The sequence below is a fragment of the Leopardus geoffroyi genome, chromosome A1, assembly GCF_018350155.1.
Source record: "Leopardus geoffroyi isolate Oge1 chromosome A1, O.geoffroyi_Oge1_pat1.0, whole genome shotgun sequence".
Lineage (NCBI taxonomy): Eukaryota > Metazoa > Chordata > Mammalia > Carnivora > Felidae > Leopardus > Leopardus geoffroyi.
In genome coordinates this window covers 149900379-149928102 of record NC_059326.1, presented here as the reverse complement: position 1 = coordinate 149928102, position 27724 = coordinate 149900379, and the positions used below count along the sequence as shown (strand labels likewise).

The 27724-nt window shown below is 37.1% G+C and overlaps 1 protein-coding gene across 2 annotated transcripts in view; it reads right to left on the bottom strand.

Annotated features, from left to right (window-relative positions):
• Positions 1 to 25129, bottom strand: part of RASA1 (RAS p21 protein activator 1) — a 114287-nt gene extending 89158 nt beyond the window's left edge. Inside the window, exon 1 of one of the 2 annotated variants that reach the window (XM_045497319.1) lies at positions 23671 to 25129. In XM_045497319.1, the coding sequence (XP_045353275.1) occupies positions 23671 to 24182 (512 nt within the window). In that variant the 5' untranslated portion in view covers positions 24183 to 25129. The remainder of the gene's footprint in view (positions 1 to 23670) is intronic. The other variant, XM_045497327.1, reaches the window with a different exon arrangement.
• Positions 25130 to 27724: the final 2595 nt, after the last annotated feature.

The following is a 27724-nucleotide window of genomic DNA, read 5'->3' as shown; positions in this document are numbered from 1 at the left end:
ATTGTATTCCTTGATATTTTCCCAAACGAACTAAAAATTTATGGTCCCTATAAAATCCTGCAACAGATGTTTACAGCAGCTTTACTGATTCCAAAACTTGGGCACAACCAAGACACCCTTCAGTATGCAAGTGGATACATAAAATGAGGTATATCCCAGACAATAGAATAATATTCAGCACTAAAAAGAAATGAACTATCAAACAATGAAAATATATAGGAACCTTAAATATATATTACTAAGTCTAAGTAGCCAAACTGAAAAGATTACAAACTGTAATGAGATTCCAACTCTATGACATTTTGGAAAAAAGCAAAACTATGGAGATAGTAAAAAGACTGCCAAAATTTGGAGGGTGGAGTGAAGAGAAAGGGATGATTAGGTTGAACATAGAGGATTTTTAGGGTAGTGAAATTATTCCACCACTGTATGATACTACAGTGGTGGAAACATGTCACTTAACATTTGTTAAAACCCATAAGATACACAGCACCAAGAGTGATTCCTAATGTAAATCACGAACTTTGGGTGATAATGATGTGTTAATTTAGGTTTGTTGACTGTAACAACTGTACCACTGTGATACAGGATGTTGATAGTGGGAGGGACTGTACATGTGTGGAGGCAAGGATATGAGAATCTTCTGTACCTCCTGTTCAATTTTGCCTTTAACTTAAAATTGCTCTGAAAAATAAGTTGATTAGTAAAAAAACAAAAAAACAAAACAAAACTTACCTAAATTACCTAAGCTTACCTATAATCATTCACCGTCTTACTCAAATAGCACTTCTATTAATTATTCATCACCTTAGCCAATAAAATCCAATGCCTTTTCTGATATGCATCCCCCTGGCTCTCATTATTTTGACAAGGTCACTGTAAAAACACATGAAACAAAAGGATGCTAGGCAGAATTAACTTGCTGGCTGCCAAGACACTTCATGACATAGCAATAGGCAGGGTCTGCAACTCAAATTAAAGTTAGTTAAGTTTCAAGAGCTGATTAGACAAAGGCTGTCGATCCATTCTAACAAAATTCATAAATGACTAATATAGAAACCACAGTAATTTTTCTATTAACAACAAAAATACATGTCTCTCTTCCCACCTTTCTTTACCCCAGAAAGCCTGTTAAGTGGGAAGCCAAACTGTTACCACAAGGTTGTGTAATGAAGACTGCCAACTAGGAAATTTCAAAGGTATAATAAACAGGGGCAAAAAAACCCCTCACCATTCTATAATACCATTACAACAGAGTAATAACTGATTCAGTTAAAAACCATCAATGAATACTAAAACCAATGGGTATTTATTATTTATTAATTTCCTTTTTTTAATGGCAAAATCTGATGAAATCCACCTTAGCCAAGTTCAAACTTCTATACATCAATAGGACAAGTGACATCATGTGCCCCTGGATACAATGTACATAAGTCATGATCTATGAAGTATTTCTGCCAATAGTTAACCTGAATCTAATTATGAAGCAACAATCAAACAAATACAAACCGAGTCACATTCTCCAAAGCAACTGTCCTGGACTCTTCAAAAATGTCAATGCCATTTAAAAAAAAAAGAAAAAAAAAAAGTTGAGAGAACTGTTCTAGATTAAAGGAGACTAAAGAGACATAACAAATGCAATTCATTACAATAAAATTAGCAGACATAAAAAGACATTATAGGAACAACTGCAGATACCTGAACATGAATATTAATGTTAAATTCATTATATTTGGCTATGTAGGCTACTGTCCTTATTCTTAGAAAATAAAAAATGAAGTATTTTAGAGTGAAGAAACATGATCTCTGCAAGTATCTCACAAATAGTTCAGCAGAAATATACATGTATAAAGGCAAACAGATAAGTGAAATGCAGCAAAATATAAAGGTAAATGATATTTGCAGATAGGAAATTTTTCAAAACAAAATTAGTAGAGAATGCTACTTATTGAGAATGAAATCTGGACAAAAAGATACAGATAATCCATATATTTAATTAAAGTATTTACATAATAAAAAAATAACTGCACCGGAAACAAGCAAGTTTTATCTTTGGGCTTAAAAAAACCCAATCCCCTGAATGTAGATGATCACTGACAAAATTAACCTTAATATGGCTCCATTTTCTATGAGCCTATTATGACAGTGTCATTTTCTAAAACCTCCATTACTTAAATATATCAATAGCACCAACCACATTACTGCTAGGTCTTTCTAGCAAGAAATCTTTTATTCACCCCATGTTAATTTAATTAATATACTGCCATTTCATTCTTTAAGAAAACATTTCTTCTCAAATATGTTTGATGAAATCATTGTTGTCACTGCTTAAGAAGAAACCTTTATTTTTGATATGTTTCAGTAATGTTCCAGCTGTATTCAGAAGAATGAATGAAGAGTTTGTCACACTATCAAGAGAAAAAGGCACCCCAGACAGTAGACATGGTAAATGGAGAGACAAAATACCAGGTCAGGTTTAAGGAATAAACAGTATAGCATTGATGAAATATACAATATTGTAAAACTAGGTAGGTTGGTGTTGTCTGTCATACTAGAGTAAGCTTTAATTTTTTTTTTTTTTCTTTTTTTTGGTCTCAACCTGCATGTCTCAAAAGCCATTGGGTCAAGAAATCCATTTTGTAGGTCCAATCAGCATTTTTTCTAAGTGAAAAAGATGAGAACAGAATAGCAAACAGAGGACATCACAGGCAGTAAGGGTAAATTTTTTTCATTGAACTTTTGTTTCCATTATAAATGTCTGTTTATATGTGTATACTAGGTCACAGATGTAAAAATCTGGTGTTTTTTTTTGGTGAGTCACGGTCAAAATGAGATTTGAAAGTCACTACTCTCCAGATGATATAGACTCATGGAAGGAAAGGTTTCACGAAAGAAACATGGGAAAATTTGTTTTTACAAAATTATACTGGCAATTAATACAAAGCAGCTCTTCATGCTAATGGGAGTCTGGAGTTAAATTCAGTTACTCTCTACCAGTAGTTTATGTAGAACAGAACAGCATTACAAAGAAAATAAAATGCATCCTAAGTAGTAATTAAAAAGGGTATATTTCATGCATTTTGGTCTCATTGTTTTGTATTTCACACACAGATAAATTCTGTATCACAACATACAATGAATTTCTTAATTTTTACTTGGATGAAATAAAAGAAATTTTGGAAGTTACTGATAAAGAGAGTGATTACTTGGCAGAAAAAGAGATGAGGGACAAAGAGAAAATTAACAAACTACTCCAAAAGGAGGAAAGAGAAAATGAGGGTTTGAAGCCATAGGAGATTTAAAAAAAGAAAAAGAAAAAAAAAAAGTTTGGAAGCAATTTAAGAGGTAGAAAAGAACAATCTTAATAAATGTTTAGATAGGAGTAGGAGGAAAAAAAGAAAGCCAGAATGACTGAAATCTTAAAAAAAGAACAACTATTTTGAGAAGTAGGACAGGATTCCTCTCTGTATTTTACTCTACAATGCACAAGCTCCTTAGCCTGGCATGTAAGCATACCACGATAGGTCTGCAAACTATTAAATCTCAATTTTTCTTCATTGCACTCACTCATAGGCCTTTTCACTAGGTAAATAATACTACTTCCATAAATATTAATACTATTTTGTTACAAGGTATTAATGACCCTACAGCACATTAAGACTCTATATGATTTCAGATACTATAGTGTTAAATGTTTTTTTTATCACATCACATAGGTTCCTTAAAAAAAAAAAAAAAGGTGAAAGTAAAAATATTAGATATTTTCTATTAACTTTTAAAATTACATCAAGGGGCAATATAAATCAAAACCACATTGAGATACCACCTCACACTTGTCAGAAGGGCTAACATTAACAACTCAGGCAACAACAGATGTTGGCGGAGATGTGGAGAGAGAGGATCTCTTTTGCAATGCTGGTGGGAATGCAAACTGGTGCAGCCACTCCAGAAAACAGTATGGAGGTTCCTCAAAAAACTAAAATACAACTACCCTATGACCCAGCAATTGCACTACTAGGTATTTTTCCAAGGGATACAGGTATGCTGTTTCAAAGGGACACATGCACCCCAATGTTTATAGCAGCACTATCAACAATAGCCAAAGTATGGAAAGAGCCCAAATGTCCATGGATGGATGAATGGATAAAGAAGATGTGGTATATATATACAGTGGAGTATTACTCGGCAATCAAAAAGAATGAAATGTTGCCATTTGCAACTACATAGATGGAACTAGAGGGTATTATGCTAAGCGAAATTAGTCAGAGAAAGACAAATATCATATAACTTCACTCATATGAGGACTTTAAGATACAAAACAGATGAACGGGTGCCTGAGTGGCTCAGTTTATTAAGCATCTGACTTCAGCTCAGGTCATGATCTCCTGGTTTGTGGTTGGAGCCCCGCATTTGGGCTCTGTGCTGCCACCTTGGAGCCTGGAGCCTGCTTCGGATTCTGTGTCTCCCTCGCTCTCTGCCCCTCCCCCGCTCATACTCGTGTTCATCTCTGTGTCTCAAAAATAAATAAATGTTGAAAAAAAATTAAAAAAAAACAGATGAACATAAGGGAAGGGAAGCAAAAATAATATAAAAACAGGGAGGGAGACAAAACATGAGACTGTTAAATATAGAGAACAAATAGAGGGTTGCTGGAGGGGTTGTGGGAGGAGGGATGGGCTAAATGGGTAAGCAGCTTAAGGAATCTACTCCTGAAATCATTGTTGCAGCATATGCTAACTAACTTGAATGTTAATTATAAAAAATAAATTATTAGATAAAAAATAAATAAAATTACATCAAGTGGCACCTGGATGGCTCAGTCGGTTAAGCATCTGACTCAGTTTTGGCTCAGGTCACAATCTCACAGTTTATGGGTTCAACCCCTGCACAAGGCTCTGCACTGACAATGCAGAGCCTGCTTGAGATTCTCTCTCTCCCTCTCTCTCGGCTCCTCCCACTCTCTCTCTCTGTCTAAATAAATAAAACTTCAACAATTTTTAAAAGAAAATAAAATTATATCAAAAATGGTTTCATGATGAAAACATTCTGAGGATGATATTCAGGAATTTTGGAATTAACTAAAGGATGCAATCTCCTGTCAGTGTGAGATCTGTGCTCCTTTCTTCTGAATTTCAAGAGACATTTATGTAAGAACTAAAAACAAACATCAAATCATAATTAACTTGCCTTTAATTGCCAGCAATGACAAATAGAGATAATTCTTTATAGGATTCCAAAGAACTACAGTTTGAACTACACAGGTCAATTTATATGCAAATTCTTTTCAGGAAGTATAGAATAATACCGCAAATGTATTTTCTCTTCCTTATGATTTTCTTAGTAATGTTTTATTTTCTCTAGCTTACTTTACTGTAAGAACACAGTATAAAATATATATAACATACAAAATATGTGTTTATGTACCGTTTATGTTATCAGTAAGGTTTCCAGTTCACACCAGGCTATTGGTAATTAAATTCTGGGGGAGTCAAAATTACACACCGATTTGACGGTGCGGGGTGGGGGGGGCGGGGGCGGGGGAAGAGGCGGGCCAGTGCCCCTAACCTCCATATTGTTCAAAGATCAACCATACTGAAAACTAATTTTAATTCTATTTCTATTACCACCAATCAAAAGCATTACTATGTCCCATAAATAAGTACAGTAGCAATTCCACTCTAGATATCTGGATTCGTTTTCTTAGCTAAGAACTAAAAGGCAGTAAAATATTGCTAAGCCTTCATAAAGTCACTATTTAACCCAGTGATTAGGAATTTCCTCTAAATCCATTCTTAGGCAGCCATGCTAAAACTCAACTGATATGGATAAACAACTAAGGTCACTGTATGTATATAATGAGTGACCTTATAGTCACTTAAGTGAAAATAAATGGGGAAGAATTTCTTCACAATTGTTCAAGAAATAAAGCTAACAAGGATCTGCTTTTAAAAACACACTACTGCTCTTGAAAGGAGATACAAACCTATAAAGGAAAAAAAAAAAAAGGCCTATTATTGCTTTCCATTCAAATTTAAAGAAGTATTCATGTATTTAACTATCCATGTGAATGCATTAATAGAGGTATAAAAGCTCTTTTCTCTACTATGTAAGGTAATCTTTCAAAATATATGTATGTATAAACAAACTCAAATATTTATAAACATAAATGTTGAATTACTAAAACATTATTCAAAATATTTTAAGAATGTTATAAATTTATTGATGATTCCTCCTCAAAGAAGTTCATTCTCCTACTGAAACATTTCTCTTAGGAGCACCTGGGTGACTCAGTCAGTTGAGCACCTCTGACTTCAGCTAGGGTCATGATCTAAGGGTTTGAGAGATCGAGCTCCCATTGGGCTTGCTGCTGTCAGGGCAGACCCCACTTCAGATCCTCTGTCCTCCTCTCCTGCCCTTCTCCCACTTGTGCTCCCTCAAAATTAAATAAAACATTAAAAAAAAACCCTATCTTAAATGGTTTAAAAAAGAATTAACATAACAGACTGTTTCATAGTGGTTTACAGTACAGACCTATGGGTCAAAAGCTTGGTTTGAATCATTTGATAGCTTTGTGATCTGAGAAAGTTACCTAAAACTCTTACTTCAATTTCTGCATATACTTTTTATATAATATATGTATGTGTGTGTATATATATATATATATATAGTATATATTGTGTGTATATATGTGTATATATGTATATATTGTGTGTATATATGTATATATATGTGTACATATGTGCATATATTGTGTGTAATATGTGTGTGTATTTACATATATGTATGTTGTATATATATATATATAAATATACACACACATATGTATATATTATATATTATATCTAAAAGTATTAGTTATAAGTATATTGAGGGGATGGAAATATACACATAGTTCCTTTATATGTATGTATGTATATGTGTGTGTGTGTACATATATATATATATACAGTATACAAAAAGCACTAGCTACTTTTGGTAGCAAAAGAGTGATTTTTTTCTTTGTATTTTCCAAGTCTGCAAAGTTTCTGCAATAAAAATGTATGAATCAGTCTTAGGGAGAAAGGTAATTTAAAAATGTCCAACAATCAAAAATCACCCATCATAGCAAGAACCAAATCACTACTGGAAGAGAAAAAGACAATCAACAAAAGCCAAACTGATATGAATTACATATTAGAATTCTCTAACAAAGATCTGAAAGCAGCCATCATAAAAATTCTTCATCATTCAATTAAAATTCTCTTGAAAAAGACAAAAAAAAAAAAAAAAAAAAAGGAAACCTAAGCCAAGAAAAAGAACTTATAAAAAACAATTAGAAATTACAGAACTGAAAACTATAAAGGAAAAAAAAAAACTTACTGGATGGGCTCAAAAGTAGTAATTATAAAGGGCAGAAATCGTGAATTTGAGGACAGATCAATAAAATTTACCAAATCTGAACAAGAGAAAATTTACTGAATATAAACTAACAAAGACTCAAAGATCTATGGAGCAATAATGAAATATACCACTCCCTATCAATGGAGTCCCATAAAAGGAAGAAAAAGAGGGTAGAGTTGAAAATGTATTCATAAAAATAATGGCTGAAAACTTCCAATTTTTGAAAAAAACAAAAACCTACAGACTCAAGTGAGAACCCCAAACAGGTAACCCACAGAAATTACACCTTGCCATATTATTTCACATCTGAAAATAAAGAAAACATCTTGGAAGCAACCATAGAGAAAGGATGCAGTACCGATAAGAGAATATGAATTCAAATAAGAGGTTTCTCATCTGAAACCACAAAGGTCAGACAATAGTAACAAAAATTTTTCAAGTGCTCAAGGAAAAGAACTGTCAACCATTAATTCTATATCTGACAAAACTATCTTTCAGGAATGAAGGGGAAATAAAGACATAAACAGGCAAAGGAACACTTAATTTGTCATTAGCAATGTATCCTTTGAAAATAGCTAAGGAAGTTCTTCCCAATGATCACAGAAGGAATCTGAGAACATTAGGAAAGAAGAAAGAACAATGGGAAAAGCAAGAATATCAGTAAAAACTGTGGATTCAATAGATTACCCTTCTATTCAAGAGGTTTTAAAACCAAAGCTGATGGGGATGAAGTAAGTTAGAGTTCATCAAAATTTTAAAAACCTCTGTACATCAAAAGACCCTATCAACAGAGCACAAAGGAAACTCACAGAATAGAAGCAAATTATTTGCAAACCATTTATCTGAAAAAGGTTGATATCTAGAATATATAAAGAACTCCTGTATTTCAACAACAAAACTGATTTAAAAAAGGACAAAGGACTTAGACATTTCTCCAAATAAGATATTACAAATGGCTAATAAGCACATGAAAAGATGCTCATTTATTAGGGAAGTGCAAGTCAAAGTCACTGTGAGATAGCTCATTATGGACACCTACTATGAAGAGGAAGAAAAAGGAGGAGGAGGAGAAACGAACAGAAAATTACAAGTAATGGTGAGAATGTGGAGCAATTGGAATCCTTGTGCATTGCTGGTGGGACTGTAAAATGGTGCAGACACTACCATAGATGGTATGACAATTCCTTAAACACTTAAATACAGAATTAACATGTGATCCAGCAATTCCACTTCTAGGTACACACCCAAAATGAAAGCAGGGACTTGAAAAGATTTTTGTGCTCCATGTTCCAGCAGCATCACTCACAAAAGGCAAAAGGTAGAAGCAACCCAAGTGTCCACTAACAGGTAAATGCCAGAACAAAATGTGGGAGAAAACTAGAAGAGTATTCAACCTTAAAAGGAAAATTCCAATAAATGTTACAACATAGACAAACCTTGAAAACATTATACGAATTGAAATGTCAGTCATAAAAGAACAAATATTGTATGACTCCACTTACATGAAGTACCTAGAGTAATCGAATTCATAAAAACAAAGTAAAATGGTGGATGCCAGGAGCTGGGAGAGATGGAAATGGGAAGTTAGTATTGAATGGGTACAGAGTTTCCATTGGGCAAGACGGAAAAGTTCTAGAGATGGATGGGTAACAGCTGCACATCAATGTGAATGTACTTTATGTCACAGAACCGTTCACTTAAAAAAGGTTAAAATGCTAAATTTTATGTCATGTATATTTCAGCACAAAAGAAAAATATATTCACACCATCTGATCAGGGCTCAATGTATGGAGAAATATTCAAAACAATGATATTTACAAAATGAGAGGGTAAAAGAATCTAAATGGAGAAGTTCTTTCCACATGTCACTCAAACTGATAAACTTTATACCAATAGACTGCAGTAAGTTACATATAAATATTTTAATATCCAGTGCAACCATTAAGAAAACTCCACAAAGTGATAAACTTGAAAATTATTATAAATGCATCAGGGTGAAACAACAAATGTTCATGTAGCCCATAAAAAGAAGAGAGAAACAAAGAAATGAGAGAGAAAAAAAAACAAGAAATGAAAACAAAATGGCAGAAGCCCTAAGACTAAATGACATATCTGAGAAAGGGTTAGTATCCAAAATATATAAAGAAGTTATAAAACTCAACATTCAAAAAACAAATAATCCAATAAAAAATGGACAGAAGACATAAGGAGCCATTTCTCCAAAAGGCACCTAGATGGCCAATAGACACATAAAAAAATGTTCAAAATCACCACCAGGGAAATGAAAATCAAAACTACAATGAGTTATCACCTCATACCGGTCAGAAAGGCTAAAATCAACAACACAAGAAAAAACAGGTGCTGGTGAGGATGCAGACAAAGAGGAAAACTCCTGCACTGTTGGTGGGAATACAAACAGGTTCAGCCACTGTAGAAAACAGTATGGAGCTTCTCAGAAAATTAAAAAATATAACTACTCTACGATCCAGCAATCATACTACTGGGTATTTACCCAAAGAATATAAAAACACTAATTCAAAGGGATACATGCACCCTTACGTTTATAAGCAGCATTATTTACAGTAGCCAAGACACTGAAGCAGCCCAAGTGTCCACTGACTGCTGAATGGATAAAGAAAAAGTGGTATTTATATGCAAAAAAAAATATATATATATATATATTATTTACCAATAAAAAAAAGAATGAAATCTTGCCACTTGTAACGATATGGATGGAGCCAGAGATTATTACGCTAAGCAAAATAAGTCCATCAGAGAAAGACAAACACCGTATGATTTCACTCGTATGTGGAATTTAAGAAACAAAACAAACAAACACAAAGGAAAAAAAGGGAGAGAGACAAATCATGAAACAGACTCTTACTTAGTAAGACTCTTAGTAAGAACAAACTGATGGTTACCCAAGGCAAGGGGGAGTGAGGGGTTGGGTTAAATAGATAATGGGGATTCAGGAGTGCACTGCACTTGCAAGTGAGGAGCGCTGAGTGATGTATGGAATTGCTGAATCACTATATTGTACACCTGAAACTACTGGAATTAAAGTAAAAACTTAAAAAAAAAAAAAAGCCCTCACATCAACAATTACTATAAATGTTAAAATACACCAAATAAAGCAAATGTTGGCAGTGTGGACTTAGGAATGAATGATCCAAGTGGCTTTTTATAAACAGCCTGTTTATAATTAACTCACTTAAAATGACATGATAAAGCATGAGGAAAGATGCATGTAAACAAAATAGAAGCAGGAGATAAACTTTTAAAAAAAATTTTTAATGCTTATTTATTTTTGAAAGACAGAGCACGAGGCAGGGATGGATAGAGACAGAGAGGGAAATACAGAATCCAAAGCAGACTCCAGGCTTTGAGCTGTCAGCACAGAGGCCAACACGAGGCTCAAAACCATGAACCGACCTTAAGATCATGACCTGAGCTGAATTCAGACACGTAACCAACTGAGCCACTCAGGCGCCCCTCAATATTAGGTAAACTTTAAAGCAAAAGCAATTGCTAAAAACAAAAGAACATTATATACTGATAAAGGATGTATCCATCAGGAATACATAACAATCCTAAATGACACACACCAATCAAAATACATGAAAAACTGATAGAGCTGAAAAGAGAAATAGACAAATTAATTATAGTTGGAAACTTCAAGATCCCCCTCTCAGAGACCACAGAAATCCCAAACAGAAACTCAGCAAAGATTTAAAAGTTCTGAAGAACACAATCAACTAAAAGGATCTGACATATATAGAACACTTCACCAAAAAATAGCCACATACTTTTTTGTTTGTTTGTGTTCTCAAACATCCACAGAACACTCACCAAAACAGACCACATTCTGGGCCATGAAGCAAACTTCAACAAATTTAAAGTACTGAAATCATAAGAGTATGTTCTCTGACCATAATGGACTCTAACTAGAAATCAATAACAAAAAGACAACCAGTAAATCCCAAAACACTTGGAAATTAAACTAACACACTTCTAAACAATCCATGGATCAAAGAATAATTCTCTAATTAAAAAAGAAACACAGAATAAAAAATGAAAAGACAACATAGAAGACACAACATCAAAAGATGTGTGACACAACTAAAGCAGTGCCAAGAGGAAAAGGTAGAGCATTATCACATGAGCTTCTAACATGAGCAAAAAGAAAAAGTCTCAAATCAATCATCTTAAATCCCTACCTCAAGAAACTAAAAAAAAAAAAAAAATAGGAATAAAATAAACCCAAAGCAATAAGAAGGGAAATAATAAAAATAAAAGCAAAAATCAGTAAAACAGAAAACAAGAAAACCACAGAGAAAAATCAATGAAAAAGCTAATCCTTTGAAAAAATTAATAAAATTGATAAATCTCTAGCAAGACCAACAAAACGAAAATGAGAGAAGATATAAATGATCAACATCAGCATTAAAGAAAATATAATTGAACATTGTAGAGCCATTAAAAGGATAATTAGGAAATAGAAACAAGTTTGCTCCAAAATTAGACTAATTAAAACAAATGAATCCATTCCTCAAAAACCACATACAGACCTTCGTCTACTTATGATAGGGCTATATCCAATAACCTCACTGTAAGTCAAAAATATCATAAATCAAAAATGCATTTAATATACCTAAGCTACTAAACATCACAGCTTAGCCCTCCTACATTAAACATCCTCAAAACACATTAGCCTATAATTGGGCAAAATCATCTAATGCAAAGCCTATTTTATTTAAAAAAAAAAAAAAAGTGTTGAATAATACCTCATGTAATTTATTGAATACTATACTGAAAGTGAAAAACAGAATGGTTTTAAGGGTACAGAATTCTTTTTAAGTGTATCAGTTGTGGCTGTTTACCCTCGTGAATGCATGGCTCACAGGGAGCTATGACTCACTGCTGCTGCCCAGCATCACGAGAAAGAATCCTACCACGTATTGCTAAGGCCAGGAAAAAATCAAAATGCCAAGTACGGTTTCTATTGAATGCGTATCATTTTCACACCATCATAAAGCCAAAAAATCTTAAGTCAGGGACCATTTGTATTATCAAAATTCAACCAAAACAAGTATTATGTATAATCCTATAATCACTAAAAAATGAATTCATAATTTTAAATCTCAAAAACAAAAGAAAAAAATCCCAGGCTGTGATGTTTTCACCAGAGAATTCTACCAAATATTTAAAGAATACCAATACTTCACAAACTCTTCTAACGATTAGAAAAGGAAAGAAAGTGTCCTAGCTCGTTCTCTGATGCCAGAATTATCCATATACTGAAACAAGACAAAGATACCACAAGCTGCAAGCCAGTATCTCTCATGAACTTAGACACAAAAATTCTCAAACAAATTAACAACCTAAATCCAGCAATATGTGAAAACATTACACATCCAAACCACATGCAATTTATTCCATGTACACAAGGCTGGTTCAACATTAAAACAAAAAAATCAGCATAATCTCCAATATCAACAAACTAAAGAAAAAAATCCTATCATATAAATTGAGTCAGAAAAAGAATTTGACAAAATCCAGCATCCATTCATAATAAAAACTCTCAATAAAACTAGGCAGACAGGTGACCTACCTTGACTTGATAGAGGATCTACCCAACTACACCCTCCAAAAACCTATACTTAACATCATATTTGAGGTGCCTGGGTGGCTCAATCAGTTAAGCATCCAACTTCGGCTGAGGTCATGATCTCATGGTTCACAAGTCCCAGCACAGCATCAGGCTCTGTGCTGACAGCTCAGAGCCTGGAGCCTGCTGCGGATTCTGTGTCTCCCTCTCTCTCTGCCCCTCTCCCACTTGCGCTCTCTCTCAAAAATAAATAAGCATTTAAAAAAAAACATACTTAATGATGAAATACTAAATGCTTTCCACCTAAGGCAAGGAACAAAGCAAGGATGTCTGCTCTCACCACTCCTAGTCAATACAGAACTATAAGTTCTAGCCACCACAATAAGAAATAAAAGGTATACAGATGAGAAAGAAAGCTGTCCCTATTTGCAGTTGACATGTCTATATAGAAAATTCCAAGGAATCTGTTAAAAAAACCTCTAGAAACTAAAAAGTAATTTTAAGCAAGGTCAAAGAGTACAGGACCAATGCAAAAATCAATCTTATTTCTATGTATTAGTAATGAACATGTGGAAAATGAAATAAAAAACATAACAATATTCACAAAATTGCTCCAGAGAAAAAAAACATTATAATTAAGTATAAATTTAACAATTAGTATACATTAGGATTTGATATTACAAAACACTGATTAAAGAAATCAAGGAAGACCTAAAAAAATGAAGGCATATCATTAAATATAGCAAAGATATCAATTCCCAAACTGATCTATAGGTTTAATACAATTCCTTTGAAAATCTCAGTAAAGTTTTTGTACAAGTGTGGACATGCTTTGGTCCAAATATGGATAAGCTTGTTATAAAATTTTTATGTAAAGACACAAGCCTTAGAATAACTAAACCATATTGAAAAGTGAGAGGAACAACTCTACCTGATATTAAGGTTTACTACACAGCTATAGTAATCAAGAGTGTGATATTAGCAGATAGAGACATATAAACGAAGAGAACTCAACAGAGAACCCAGTAGTAAAGCCACACATACATGGCCAATTGATTTTTGACAAAAGTACAAAACCACTTCAATAAAGGAAGGATATTTACCTTTTCAACAAATGGTGCTGGAGCAACTGAATATCCATAGGCAAAACAGGAACCTCAATTTAAACATCTTATCTCTTATAAAAATGAAATCAAAATAGATCATGGACTTAACATTAAATCATTAAACTATAAAACTTTTATAAAACATCATAGTAGAAAACCTTTGAGACCTAGGCTAGGTGAAGAGTTCTTACTTAGTCTTGCCTCCAAAAGCACAACCTACAAAAGGAAATATTAATAAATTAAGTCTCCTCAAAATTAAAAACTTTTGGAGCACCTGGGTGGCTCAGTCGGTTAAGCATCTGACTTTTGATTTCGGCTCAGGTCATTTTCTCATGGTTCAGAAGTTCAAGCCTGATGAGAGCCTGTTTGGAATTCTCTCTCTCCCTTCCTCTGCCCCTCCTCTGCTTGCACTGTCTTAAAATAAATAAATAAACTTTAAAAAAATTTTAAAACTTTTTCACATAGAAAGACCTTGTTAAAATGAAAAAAAGACAAGCTACCGAACAGAAGAAAGTATTTGCACATAGCAGACAAATGACTAATATTTAGAATTCTCAAAACTCAACAATAAAACAACCCAATTTGGAAAATGGGAAAAAGGTACGAACAAACATTTCACCTAACAGGACATACAGAGAGCAAGTTAGCATATGAAAAGATTTTTAACATCCTCAGCCATTAGAGAAATACAAATTACAACCAATGCACCCAGGTGGCTCAGACTTCGGGCTCAGGTCATGAACTCATGGTTACTGAGTTCAAGCCCCACATCAGGCTCTCGGCTGTCATCAGGGAGCCTCCCCCACCACGCCCCGCTTCAGATCCTCTATCCACACACTCTCAAAAAAAAAAAAAAAAAAAAAAAACAACAACAAAAAACATAGTGAGATCACTAAACACCTATGAGAATAGCTAAAATAAAAAATTATGACCATATCAAATGTTGGTGAGGATATAGAGAATCTGCGTCATTCATACATTGCTGGTCAGAATGTAAACAGATACAGCCACTCTAGAAAACAGATTTGCAGTTTCTCATAAAACTGAACATGCAATTACCACACAATCCAGCCAAGTGCACTCATGAAAACTTTTTTTTCACGTGAAAACATAAACACAAATGTTCATAGCAGCTTTTTTCCCTAATAATCAAAACTGGAAATAATCCAAAAGTTCTCCAAAGGGTGAATGGCTAAACTGTCCTACATCCATACCATGAAATACTCCTCAGCAAACAAAAAGGAACAAAATATTGATACATGCAACACCTTGAATGAATCGTGAGGGAATTATGTTGAAAAACAAATGCTAGTCCTAAAAGGTTGCATGCTATGATTCCACCTGTACAACGTAGTTTTTTTGTGTTTTGTTTCTTTGTTTGATAACATTTTTGAAGCGACAAAAGGAAAAACAGACTAGTGGCTGCCAGGAATTAGAGATGAGGGAGAGGAGGAAGGAGGTGAGCTTGGTTATAAAAAGGCAGCACAAAGAACCCGGGTGGTGATGAAAATGTTCTTTATATTTACTGAGGTGGTGGTTACACAAATCTACATATGTGATAAAACTGCACACAACTAAATGCACACTAAACATATAAGACACACACATGACTGTATGCCGAGCCAACGAAATCGATGTCAATTTCCTAGTTGTCATACCAGATGTTGTCACTAAGGAAAAATGGTGAAGGACACATACTTTGTATTATTTCTTCCAACTAAATGTGAAATTACACAATTACCTCAAAATTAAAAGTTTAATTTTAAAATCTGAGAGATAAATCAATAGGCAGATAGATAGGCATGGATGGAGAAGAGACATGGTCTATTATACAAGCGTTTTAGCTGTGAATGCAGTCTAGCAGGTTGAACCTACAAAGAGAGATCTCTAGGTCTCTCCCTTAAGCTTCAGACAGAAACGTAGGAGAAAGACAATTTCAAAAGTAACACTGAAAGAGCTTCCAGTTAGTGAACACATGGAGGTGGGAGAGTGGTTTGAGGAGTGGAATACCCCGTGACAGCACAGAAGCTCTGTACCCTTTTCTACATAACTTGTCCCATGATTCTCTTCCATTTGATTGTTCCTGAGTTATATCTTTTGTAATAAACTGATAATCTAGCTTGATAAACACTGAGCAGGTATTTATCTTATTGACATCCAGGCAAAATAATAATAATAAAGATATGCATGTATACATACATGAAAAAGTAACAATGAATAATACAACAATGAACACAGAGTGAATACAGAAATTTTGCTGGAGTAATGTCTCCCCCCACAGGATTTTCCCTGGCTACCATTCATGGTCATATGTAGGATCTTTTCACACTACAATAATCAGACATGCATTTAAATAATTTTTCCATCTTTCAACACAGGGTAGACATCACTAACACATAAGAAAAGAAGGTAAAGTATAAGGGAAGTTTTTCTTTTCTACAGTGAAAGATAGGGATAAAAAAAAAATGAGGACCTTATTTCTCAAGTAGTAAATGTGCATCTAATCTGCTCCAAAATCACCCAAAGCCATTTTTAAAGAGGCAGGGTTATCTAGTGTATCCTATCAGTCAGCTTGCGCTGCCTTCACAAAATACCACAGACTGAATTGCTTAAATAACAAAAACTTACTTTCTCACAGTTCTGGAGGCTGAGTCCAAGTTAAAGTGAAAACAGAGGTGCTTTCTAATCAGGCCACTCTCCTTGGCTTCAGATGGCCACCTTCTCACTGTGAATTCACTTGTCCTTTTCTCTGTGCATGTGCACTGCTGGTATCTCTTCCCCTTCTTATAAGGTCCAACAGGATTATGGACACACCATTATGACCTCATTTAATCTTAATTACCTCTTTAAAGGCCCTATACATAAATCACCACATGGGGGTTAGGGCTTCAACCCTAGGAGTTTTAATGGGACAGAATTCAGTCCATAATACTCAGTGACCAGCCAGCCTTTAAGTATATGTTTTCTATGAGTGTGCATAGTGCGTATTATACTTAATGGAAGGAGGCAAGACAAAGGAAAAAGTATAATATTTGTATTAGAATTCCATCACTCAGTTTTCTGAACACTAAAAATGAGGAGAATATCTATTCTCATTGTGTAGCTGTGAGAGTTAAACAAAATAATCTATGTAAAGTGCCCAGCAAAGAGTAAAGGACTAGTCAATCCTGGGCCTCTGCCTTCCTCCCCCCACCCAAATTCATTATAAATATTTCTCAAATCTAAACATATCTGAAAAATTATGGGAACTGGATTCTGTGCCAGTTTTGCCACTACCTAGCTATGTGACTTTAACCAAACCACTCTAGTTCTGCATACGGGCTGTCTGCCAGTCTGCTTCTGCATCTCGGCAAATGAGAGTTTCATCTATCACTTAAACACTATGTATTTATGAATATCACTTTTATGATTATAATATCAAATAAACAATACTACAAAAACCAATCAAACTTTCTGTAAAACTCCACTAAGAGGATTACAGTATGAAATTTCAATTTATTCGTTCAGATACTTTCATTCTTTAAACCCTTCCACAACTATCTCCTAATTTGAAAAATGTATCTGTACCACACATCTTTAAGATTAATTTTCTCATCTTATGTCACTGTCATTAATGCCTCATCTTTCAAGTAGACTGTACATTCTTTTATATTTCTGCCCCCTAAAATGTTCATTGTTTTATTCACAACAATAACTGAAATGCCTAAAATTATGCCCCAAATCCTGTTGAGATAATGATTAGACATAGGGAGAAGTTACCAGTAAATTGTATCTGATAACTGTTTCTAACTTAGCCCACAATTGAAATGTACTGCAGGTGATTTCAAGATGATACACCTACCATACATACACTGAACATTCAAACAATGAGCGATAATAGCATCCATTCTCCATAACTTGCTTTAAAATTAAGATAATGGTGGTCAGAAGCAAAATCTACTGTGAGGCTATCTTAATCATTTAATGAAAGACAATTTACCACGTCAAGCCTAAGGGAAGAACTTCCAAGTACTTGCCCTTTCTCCCACTTTATCCCTCACCACTCCTATCCTAGTATTATCTGTATTACATGTAAATGAGTAACATATGAAGTAGGCTGTTACTTTGAGTCCCTCAACAAATCTCACCTCCCGGTAGTGATGCAGTCCCACCCATACTAACTCTAAACTGGGTCATGTTTATTAGCACTGGCCATTGGAACATCAGCAAACAGTGAAGAACACAGAGACTTGATACGTGTTGGCACAATGAGGCTTGCCCTCTTGACATGCTCCCTCGCAAAACCCAGCTGCCATGTTGTAGAGAAGCTCAAGCTAATTAAGGGGGAAGGCTGCATGAAGGGTATACAAGGAGAGAGGCAGCCATAGTCCCGGCTATCCATCAGCTGTTCCAGCCGTCCCAGCTAAGGCATCATTAAGAAGCCACCTTCGATATTATAGCCAACAAATGACACATGCAGCAGTCCCCATCAAGCCTTGCCAACTTTAGAATCAAGAACAGATAAACATTTAGTTTTGGAGTGAAGCAATATATAACTAAACCAACACATGTAAGCCAATTAGAACAGTTCTTGTTAGGTAGTAAGCAACCAAAAAATGTCAGCAGTAGTAACAGTTATTATTAATACTGTCATAAATCCCCCTCACCACTACCAAGGTATTGTTTTTGGGTATTAGAGCTGCTCTTAAAGGCAGTCTGTCATCCCCCTAAAGGCCAGTAAAAACACAAGAGTAAAGCAACCAGAAAGGCCTGCATTTTGCTTTCCCTTTCTTCTTCCTAATTTACAGCTGTCCTTTTTCTTTTTATCTCTGTCAATAATGCTTTCCTAATTTCCCCAAAGTACCCATCAATGACCCAAACCAATTCCAGCCTTTGGCCGTGCTCTGTATTCCCAGTAACTACAGACACCTCCTTCAATCTCCTTCCAGACCACAGGTAAGTAATTAAGAGTTCAGTAGGACAGACTCTTCTCTTGGGGCCAAAAGTTTATACTCATTTAACCTTTAAGTCTTTTTTACCTGATATAATCATTAGGCAAAGAGAGTGGGGACCAAAAAGGTCATGTTTAGAAAATAAATTAAGCAGCCGGGATAACATACTTGCTACTTTTCCTCAAAGACTTACCGACCCTAATTATATAAATTTCTTATTCTTTTAAAGCCCATGACTCTTTGCTCATACTTCGCTCATGATATTTATCTTAATCTAGCCTGAATCAGAATAGTTGGTCAACTTAACTTCCTACTAGATCTGTAACTGCCCAGAAAGAGAGACTTGAGAAAAAGGCATCCAACTCATTTTTTTATCCCTTAAATTTAGCACCTACTACACTGCTCTACTATTCATACAAATATTGTAAAAAATACCTGGGTCCTCATCAGCAACCGCTCTGTACATAACTAATCTCTGCAATTCTCACCCCTACGTTTATTAAGAAAAAATGACTCACCCATGGTTATAATGCAATTAGTGACAAAGTTAATAAATACTACATGTCCTAACATTAACCTCTAATAATTATTTGGCTTAATTATGATTTTATTTTTGTAGAGATGGATGTTTTTTTCAAAGAAAAGAAAGGTACCAGTTAACATTCCTTATTTCCTCTTCCTTCAAGTTTCAGGGTTGACAAGCCAGCATATTAGGTCCAAGGAAAGATCTATGCCACATGCCAGGCACGTAATCCCAAAGGCAAAGCAAGCCTCGTAGAGACTACCGCAAACTAGAGCTCAGAACTCACCTAAAAGGGGCAACCATTACTCAGCTCTGGCAATCTGCTCTCAAACAGGAACAGCAACTAGGGAGCCCCAAATCCTGTGATTTTGGAAGTGTGCTAGAAACTAAGACTTCTTAAATGTGACGTCTTCCTATTTTTTAAATGGTATCAACTACTTACTAAATGTACCAACTACACCAAAAGCACGCAATATAGATCTGTGGACTGGATTCATTCCAAGGGCATCATTCCAAGGGCATTCATTCCAAGGGCAGGTGACAGTTTAAAATCTCTACATGTAGGGGGTGCTGGGTGGCCCAGTCAGTTAACCATTCAACTCCTGATTTTTCGGCTCAGGTCATGAGTCCTTAGATTGAGCCCTACTTCAGGGCACGAGGCCTGCTTAAGATTCTCTCTCTCTGGGGTGCTTGGGTGGCTCAGCCAGTTGAGCATCTGACTTCATCTCAGGTCATGATCTCACAGTTCATGAGTTTGAGCCCCAAGTCGGAGCTGACAGCTCAGGGCCTGGAGCCTGCTTCTGATTCTATGTCCCCATCACTCTCTGCCCCTCCCCCACTTGTGATCTGTCTGTCCCTCTCTCTCAAAAACAAATAAACATTAAAAAAAAATTAAAAGAAAAAAAGATTCTCCCTCTCTTTTGTCCCATCCCTGCTCACGTGTGTGCATGCTCTTTCTCTGAAACTTAAAATAAAAATTTAAGAAGTCTCTACATAAAATTGAAGGTGGACTAAGGGAACAATGCTCCTTTACTATCACCCCTAACCTCTAGAGAAGAGGTAAAAAATAACCAAGGCCACTAAGAGCAGGTCATAAAATCATAAGGCCTACCAGTGACAAACTCCTTTAACTTTTCTCTCTCTTGAAAAGGAAATCTGTTAGTTTTAGATACAGCACCTTCTATAGCATAAAAATACACAGGGAGAATTTCATTGCTTTTTAATTGTTTTTTCCTCAAAACTTGTGAAAACAAAATATTCAAATAAATGTAATAGTTAAAATTATACAAACTTCTCCAGCCTTACCCCAAGTTATGTAAATGCTCAGTAATACACGAGACAATGATTCATCATGCACAGAAAAACAAGGTACAAAATATGAATGGCATTAATATATTTGTACTTGTCTATCTACATATTGTCATTTGACTCTCTTGCGACCAATAGCACCAAACTAGCTGGATACACGGTTGAATACTGTGACCAGGGAATCCTACTCTAACAAACTACTATGGACTCAAACCTATGACCCGAACCTCCTTAATATCATGCTATCCAATAACTAAGGTGACCAGTCACTAGTAAACAAATATTAATTTAGTCCAAGAACATTTCTTCAATAGCTTTACAAAAGATTTGACATTATTTAACCAAATCATTAAAGTTTTTGTTTCAATTTAAAATAGAACTTTATAGAAAAGACCTGAACTTCATCTCCAAACCTACTTAATCTATTGGAAGCCTTAAGGAGTCATAATTTTTAGGGGTGCCTGGACAGTTCAGTTGGTTAAGCATCCAACTTCAGCTCAGGTCATGATCTCACAGTTTGCTCTGCTCTCAGCACAGAGCCCACTTGGGATCCTCTGCCCCCCTCTCTGCCCCTCTCTCAAAAATAAACATTAAAAAAAAAAGTCATAATTTTTAAAATAATTAATCATGGTAGATAGGCCTTTGGAGTTCAAACCATTCTCTAAAGTAACGATTAGTGAGGGAGTCCCTGTACCAACAGAATTAGTAGGCAATTTAATGACAATAAAAAAATATTACTGTTATTTAGGGATATTACTTATTGAACACTTACTATGCGCCAGGCACTATGCTGAAAACTTCTGGGTTCTCATTAAACCTTAAAGATGACCATATGATGGAGGTGCCATTATTATCCCTATTTTACAGGTGGGGAAACTAACCTTTCCAAGATCACACAGCTATAAGTGGCAGAGTCAGGATTCCAACCCAAATCTTGTCTAACTTCAGAATTTGCACGCTTAACCACTACACTGTATTGCCTCCAGTGACTCTGGGCTGATATCTAAGATAAAGAAAAGAGGGAAATTTGTACTTCTCAGTGACAAATTTAAAAAACATAGGAGAAATGGAGGATACTTTTTAGAACATGAACATTTCTCAATAGTCATACAAATATTTTTATTCCCAAATACATACTAATAATGATGGAAATCTCACACAATGGACTTCTCACAAACACAAATTTTCCTAAGTACTCATTCATGTTTATTATTATCAATTTAATGGGAACACTATATTACTTTCTACGCAATTTTGCCGTGAAACTAAAACTGTTCTACAAAATTCTTTTTTAAAAAAATTTAGAATACAATGAACATGCCTAATGCAATTCTGTTATGAACACTAGCATAAGACTATATTCTTTCAGTATGCAAAGTTGCACTTTATTGTAACTGCAGGGCTGAGCAATGTATGGGCACCTAAATATTTGATTCTTTCAAAAAGGCTTGGAGGTGTGTAAACAGTGCTGTAAAATTCAAATTTTTCACACTTCCAGAACACCTTCAGAAGTCTATAAAACAAAGACATAGTATGGCAAGTTGGAATAAAACCATACAAAAAAATTAAATTCTCATTTAACAATATGAAAAATATACAATACTGCTATATCTTGGCTGACATAAATAAGGCTAATTTTACTTTTCCACCTTAAGTATCAAAAGAAGTAGCCTGAAGTCAAAAATGGATTAGTATTACAGAATCTTTTTCTAATTCATTTTTTAAGTCCCTTCCAAATCCTCCAAAGCTTATCCAAAACAAACAAACCTTTCAATTGTCCATAGTGAATGTCAACATACGAACCAAATCTTTTTTTTCTGATACACTAAGGGTGTCAAAATTCTAAAGGTCAATTAATACTTACTTGAGTGATCTATATAAAAAGTTTTGCCATCATTAACCACTTTTTATTTATTTACTACCATCAACATTTTCCTCCCATCAAGGTCCACCTTTATAAATACATCCCTATGTTCACTGACAAAGGGAAACGTACTCACTATTTGAAAAAGCCATTTGCCCTATGTGTTCAGCAATATTCTGTCAAAACTAATTGTCAAATATAACACTGTACTGGTCACCAACAAAGTGTTGAAGAGAAGCACACTTTTAATTTTATTTTACTTCAAAACTGTACTTACAAAGTCTCAACTGTAAAAGATTACACTAATAATAAATGGGAATTCTTTAGCCCAAGTTACAGACGTTGTTGGAGGATAGGCCCTTAATCACACCTGTAATTCACAGAACCCTTTCCTTTCTCGCTGACCCACATCTTCATAAATGATGTGAAGACTGCTGCCTCGCTATGCTTTCAATTGGCATAAATGGGGATTTGCAGTGCCACAGAAACAAAGCGTTCTGACCAATGGATGTTTCGAATGATTATCAGTACAAAACTCATTCAAATACTTGTATATTCAAAGCTTCTGACGAATAATCGGGCTTCACCAGGGAATACACACACAGGTTAATACAAACTCCGACTGCCTTGGCAGCTGCAAGCTCAGCTCAATCCCAGGACGCCACCTAAATTTGGAAGGGGCAGAACTATATCCGGTTCTCAATGGATACACATTTTCCCCATGCTTCTCATCTTAAAAACTTTACGTCTTCCCAGAGTAACAATAAATATACAAAGACGCCAGGGAGTATGCCCGCAGGGAAGATGAGTTATCAAATTAAATTCCTACGCGCGGAACCTGAAGCTTCAAAACTTTTCAGAACAAATCACAGCTGAAAGAACGAGGTAGGTTTTCCCACTTCTTTCCAGGAGCCAGCTTCCCGAGTCCCTGAACAGCTGTCCTGACTTACTGGTTAGTTGGAGGAGCAGTCAACGGGATGGCGACCTCTTCTTCCTCGTATTCTGGTCCATCCAGAGAGTCACCTTCGTCCACCGTTCCCAGGCCGGCGCCCAAAGGGGGCAGCTGAGGAGGAGGCGGCAGAGGAGGGAATCCGCCGCCTGCCCCGAAGGTCTCAGCAGGCAACGAAGTGGTCCCCTTGGCGAGACCCATCTCTCCAAGTCCGGCAGCGGCGCCAGCCACGCCAGCGGCAGCACCTCCCCCTGACAGTCCGGCTCCCCCCATTGCCCCTGCCACAGACCCGGCTCCCAGGAACCCTGACCCCAAAGCGGCTCCGCCAGCCAGGTTCCCGGCTACTCCGGTCTCCGCCAGCCCAGGATAGGGTACGGCAGCCACAGGCAGGGCCGCGGGTATCTTCACCCTACATACTGCCGGATAGGCACTCGAGCCCGCGGCTGCGCCGCCTCCTGCTGCCCCGGCGGTCACCGGGCCGCCCTCCTCACTGCCGGCCTCGGCCGCCATCATGTTGAAGCCCGATCTACTCAGCCCTACCCAGCTCGCCCGGGAGCCCCAGGGGCCACCAGGCCCGGGCTCCGAGCCGCCCCACCCAGGCGCGTCCCCCCTTCAGCTCCCCAGGCGGAGGAAACAACAACAAAAGGAGAGAGCCCGCCGCCGCGCCCCCTCCTCGGGCCACAGCCCCGGCTCCGGAGCTGCCCGGGTTACGGGAAGCGAAGTGGGCAAAAAACTCAACGCCTGCACAAACGCCGCCCCAAGCCCTCACCTTACACACCCACACTCACGCACACACACACACACACACATGCACAGAAGTGAAAAACTTCCTGGCTGCACTAAAGAGGAAGGGAAGCACAGAGGAAGCGGCTGGGGCGGCTGCCGCTCCTTCAGTCACCGCCGCCGCCACCGCCACCGCTTCTTCACCACCCTAGTTCCGGCCACCCCCACCGCAGCCACCGCCGGTGCCGCTGCTGGGGCTGGGGCCACTGCAGCCGCTTCATCCTCCACCGGGCTGGAGATGGGAGGGGTGGGGAGCCAAGAGGAAGGGGGGCGGGGTAGCGGGGAAATCGACTGAACTGCTCCCAACCTGGAGTGCTCAGTGAAACCGACTAGAGAGAAAGGAAGGCGGGGCACCAGTGGAGGAGCCGAGGGAAGGAAGGGCGGGGGAGGAGGGCGAGGGCAACTTCTGCGCAGGCGCGTTCCTGGCGCGGGGGTGAGGGCGCTGGGACTTGAGGGAGGAAAAGGAAGCGTCGGGAGGGAAGGAAGCGGCGGGGACGCGCGGTGCGCGGCCGTGCTCACTGTTTCGCTGTGGTACGAGCGTGTGGTGGTGTGGCCGTTTCTCCCGTGGGTGTCGCCGGCTGCAGGGCGCGCCTGCCTCTCTGGGTTTTGTTTGATGGGCGGAGGGGAGGAGTGGGTACCCGAGCACGCGGCCGTGCTGCACTGTGAAAGCAGGAGAGAAAGGAGGGACCAGGAGGGGTGGAGAGGAAGGAACCGAGGAAAAGGGAAAGGAAGATGCCGCGAAGCCAGTTCTCTGCTTCCTGACTGCTAGAAAAAAACACCTTTACCCAGCGGTGCAGAAACCGGACGCGAAGCCCGGGGATGAGGGATTGCCTCGAAGTTCGAGGCAGTGCTATTAATTGGTTTTTTTTTGTTTTCGTTGCATTCCATATTAAAAAATAAAATGAAATTTTAAACTACGTTCTGAAACTCAAACGAAATAGGGAAGTAATATGGGGTGACCTAAAAATTTTGGTGGAAATAATAGTTGTAAAGTGCGATTTCTGAGACTACACATTTTGTTTTGTTTCCCACAATCGCCATCTCTCCTGTCATACCTCTCTGTCTCTATTCCCGCCCAACACACACACCAGTGCCATCGCAGGTATGTTGGGTACTATATGTGGTGTGGAGAGGAGGGGTGATGTTCATTTGCGTGCAGAACACAGCGGGGCACGCTCCACAATGCACATACGAAGCATAGAGAACCTTGAACCAGGCAAATACCAAGGTTCCAAAGTGCCATATACAATTATGCATAGCTTCAAAAATTATCAATAAACTGCTTTCTCACCCTAAATATAGCCAGAGAGATGGGGTTTGTTTTGTCTTTCATGCTGGACTATTATATAAACTATCTCATGCATGCATATAGATGGAGGAATCATCACCATTGTTTGAAATTACAGTATGTGCAATTTGCCCTTTGGCAAATGATACTGTTTTGTTTTTTAATTCTCTCAGAAGGAATCCCACATTAAATACCTTTAAATATTGGTCTTTGAGATGGATGTTTTCTCTGCCAACGATGATCAAACCAAGAGAGAAGCACATAAGGAAGGGGATGGGTAGGGGTTATAACAGAGGCCCAGGAAAAAAGGAAAAGACCACTAAAAGAGGTGGCAAGGTATGCACAAGATATTTTCCTTTACTATATAAGTTTGCATAAACACTATTTGCCAAATCAGTGACTAAGTTGATTAGAAAGTAATCCCGAGGACTTCTTCATTGTGCTTACCTCTTATACAGCATACCACTTGTGAGAGCAAAGATGGATTAGTCACAAAAGTGGTCTTAGACCAGCATTATCCTAGGAACTTGTTAGAAATACAAATTCTTGGCTCCATCCCAGACCCTCTGAGTCAGAAATCACAGGAATCTTTTACTAGGCTCTCCAAGTTTACACATTTAAGAACCACTATACTATAGTATGCTAATCAAGAAGGAGGTATGCAATACCAAAAAAATGCTTCTGATACAAAGAAGAATAGATGAGAAAGCCAACTCAATGCCATTCATTAGGTAGGTGGATAACAGACATAGGTATTGTGTTGCTAAGCCCTGGACTATTCTAGAAAGGAGGTTGGGAAATGAGAAAATGCATAATGAAGTTATTCCATAATACTTAATAATTTTGGTCCTACTTCTTACAGTGGCCTCTGTGAGAACAGTTTTTCTTTTTCTTTTAAACTTAGACCCTCAAAGTAAGAAGAGAACTTCAAAGTGCATATTCCACCAACTGCCAACAAATTTTCATGTAGCCTGTGCTTGAAAGCCACAGTGAATTACCACTTCAGTCCTCCAACACTCCCACCCCAATTACCCACAACAGCCTTTGAATGTAGGGCACTGGACTGGCAAGTTATGACCAGCTCTTGTTATCACAGATCTCTGAGTGCTCATACTTCTTCTGTATGTGCCTAAGATTCCAAGTCAAGCTCACTATTCTAATTTGCAGAATTGTCTTCTTCCCCCTTTTGAAATTCTTTAGCAATTAAGAGCCAATATTTAATCGGCCAACACCAATTACACACTGAGTCACATCGTTTTCTAGTTACTTTTAGATTTATGTATCTACGAAGCTAGACTGCAAATACAATATGTGTTCTACTGCCTAGCCCAGTGCTAGACATCCATGTCAACAGCTTTGAACAGGTCTCCATCCTTTTAACAAATACTGGATTAGATCAGCTCACATCTTCGGATACCAATTACTCAATTAGTACGAAACACCTACTATATCTGTGTATCAACCTAATACCAATATCTTACCATATATTCAGTCTTAGAGTTGTGCTGTCCTTTTTATCCAGAGACTGCCACTTATCATTCATGAGTTGTTTTCAAATATCTTATATACTCCTTTTATTGGACAGATCTAGGCTTTGATCTTTACTATTACTTGTGTGCTTCCTGAATCTCAAGTCAGTCTTCCACCTTCAGTGACATTTTATCTTTATAGAAGGGTTAAATGTTTATACTTATTTTTGTCTATTGCCTTTTTTTAATTTTTCTATTCACCTTGACCTTCTGCCCTTCTCTCATTTGTGGTCTCATGTTCTCTTTGCTCCTACGTATTTCTCCCTCAATTTCTGTTTCTGGGTTTCCTTTTCTTTTCTTCCAGGCCCCTGTATTTCTTGACTCCTTGAGCTTTCATGAGTCAAAGTCCTTAAAGTTTCCTGAGTCAAAAACTGAAGAACAACTTTAAAAAAATATATGAAATATCTATGTGGAGAGAGGCATTACAGGGATTCCGCAGCAATTGGTGTTAGATG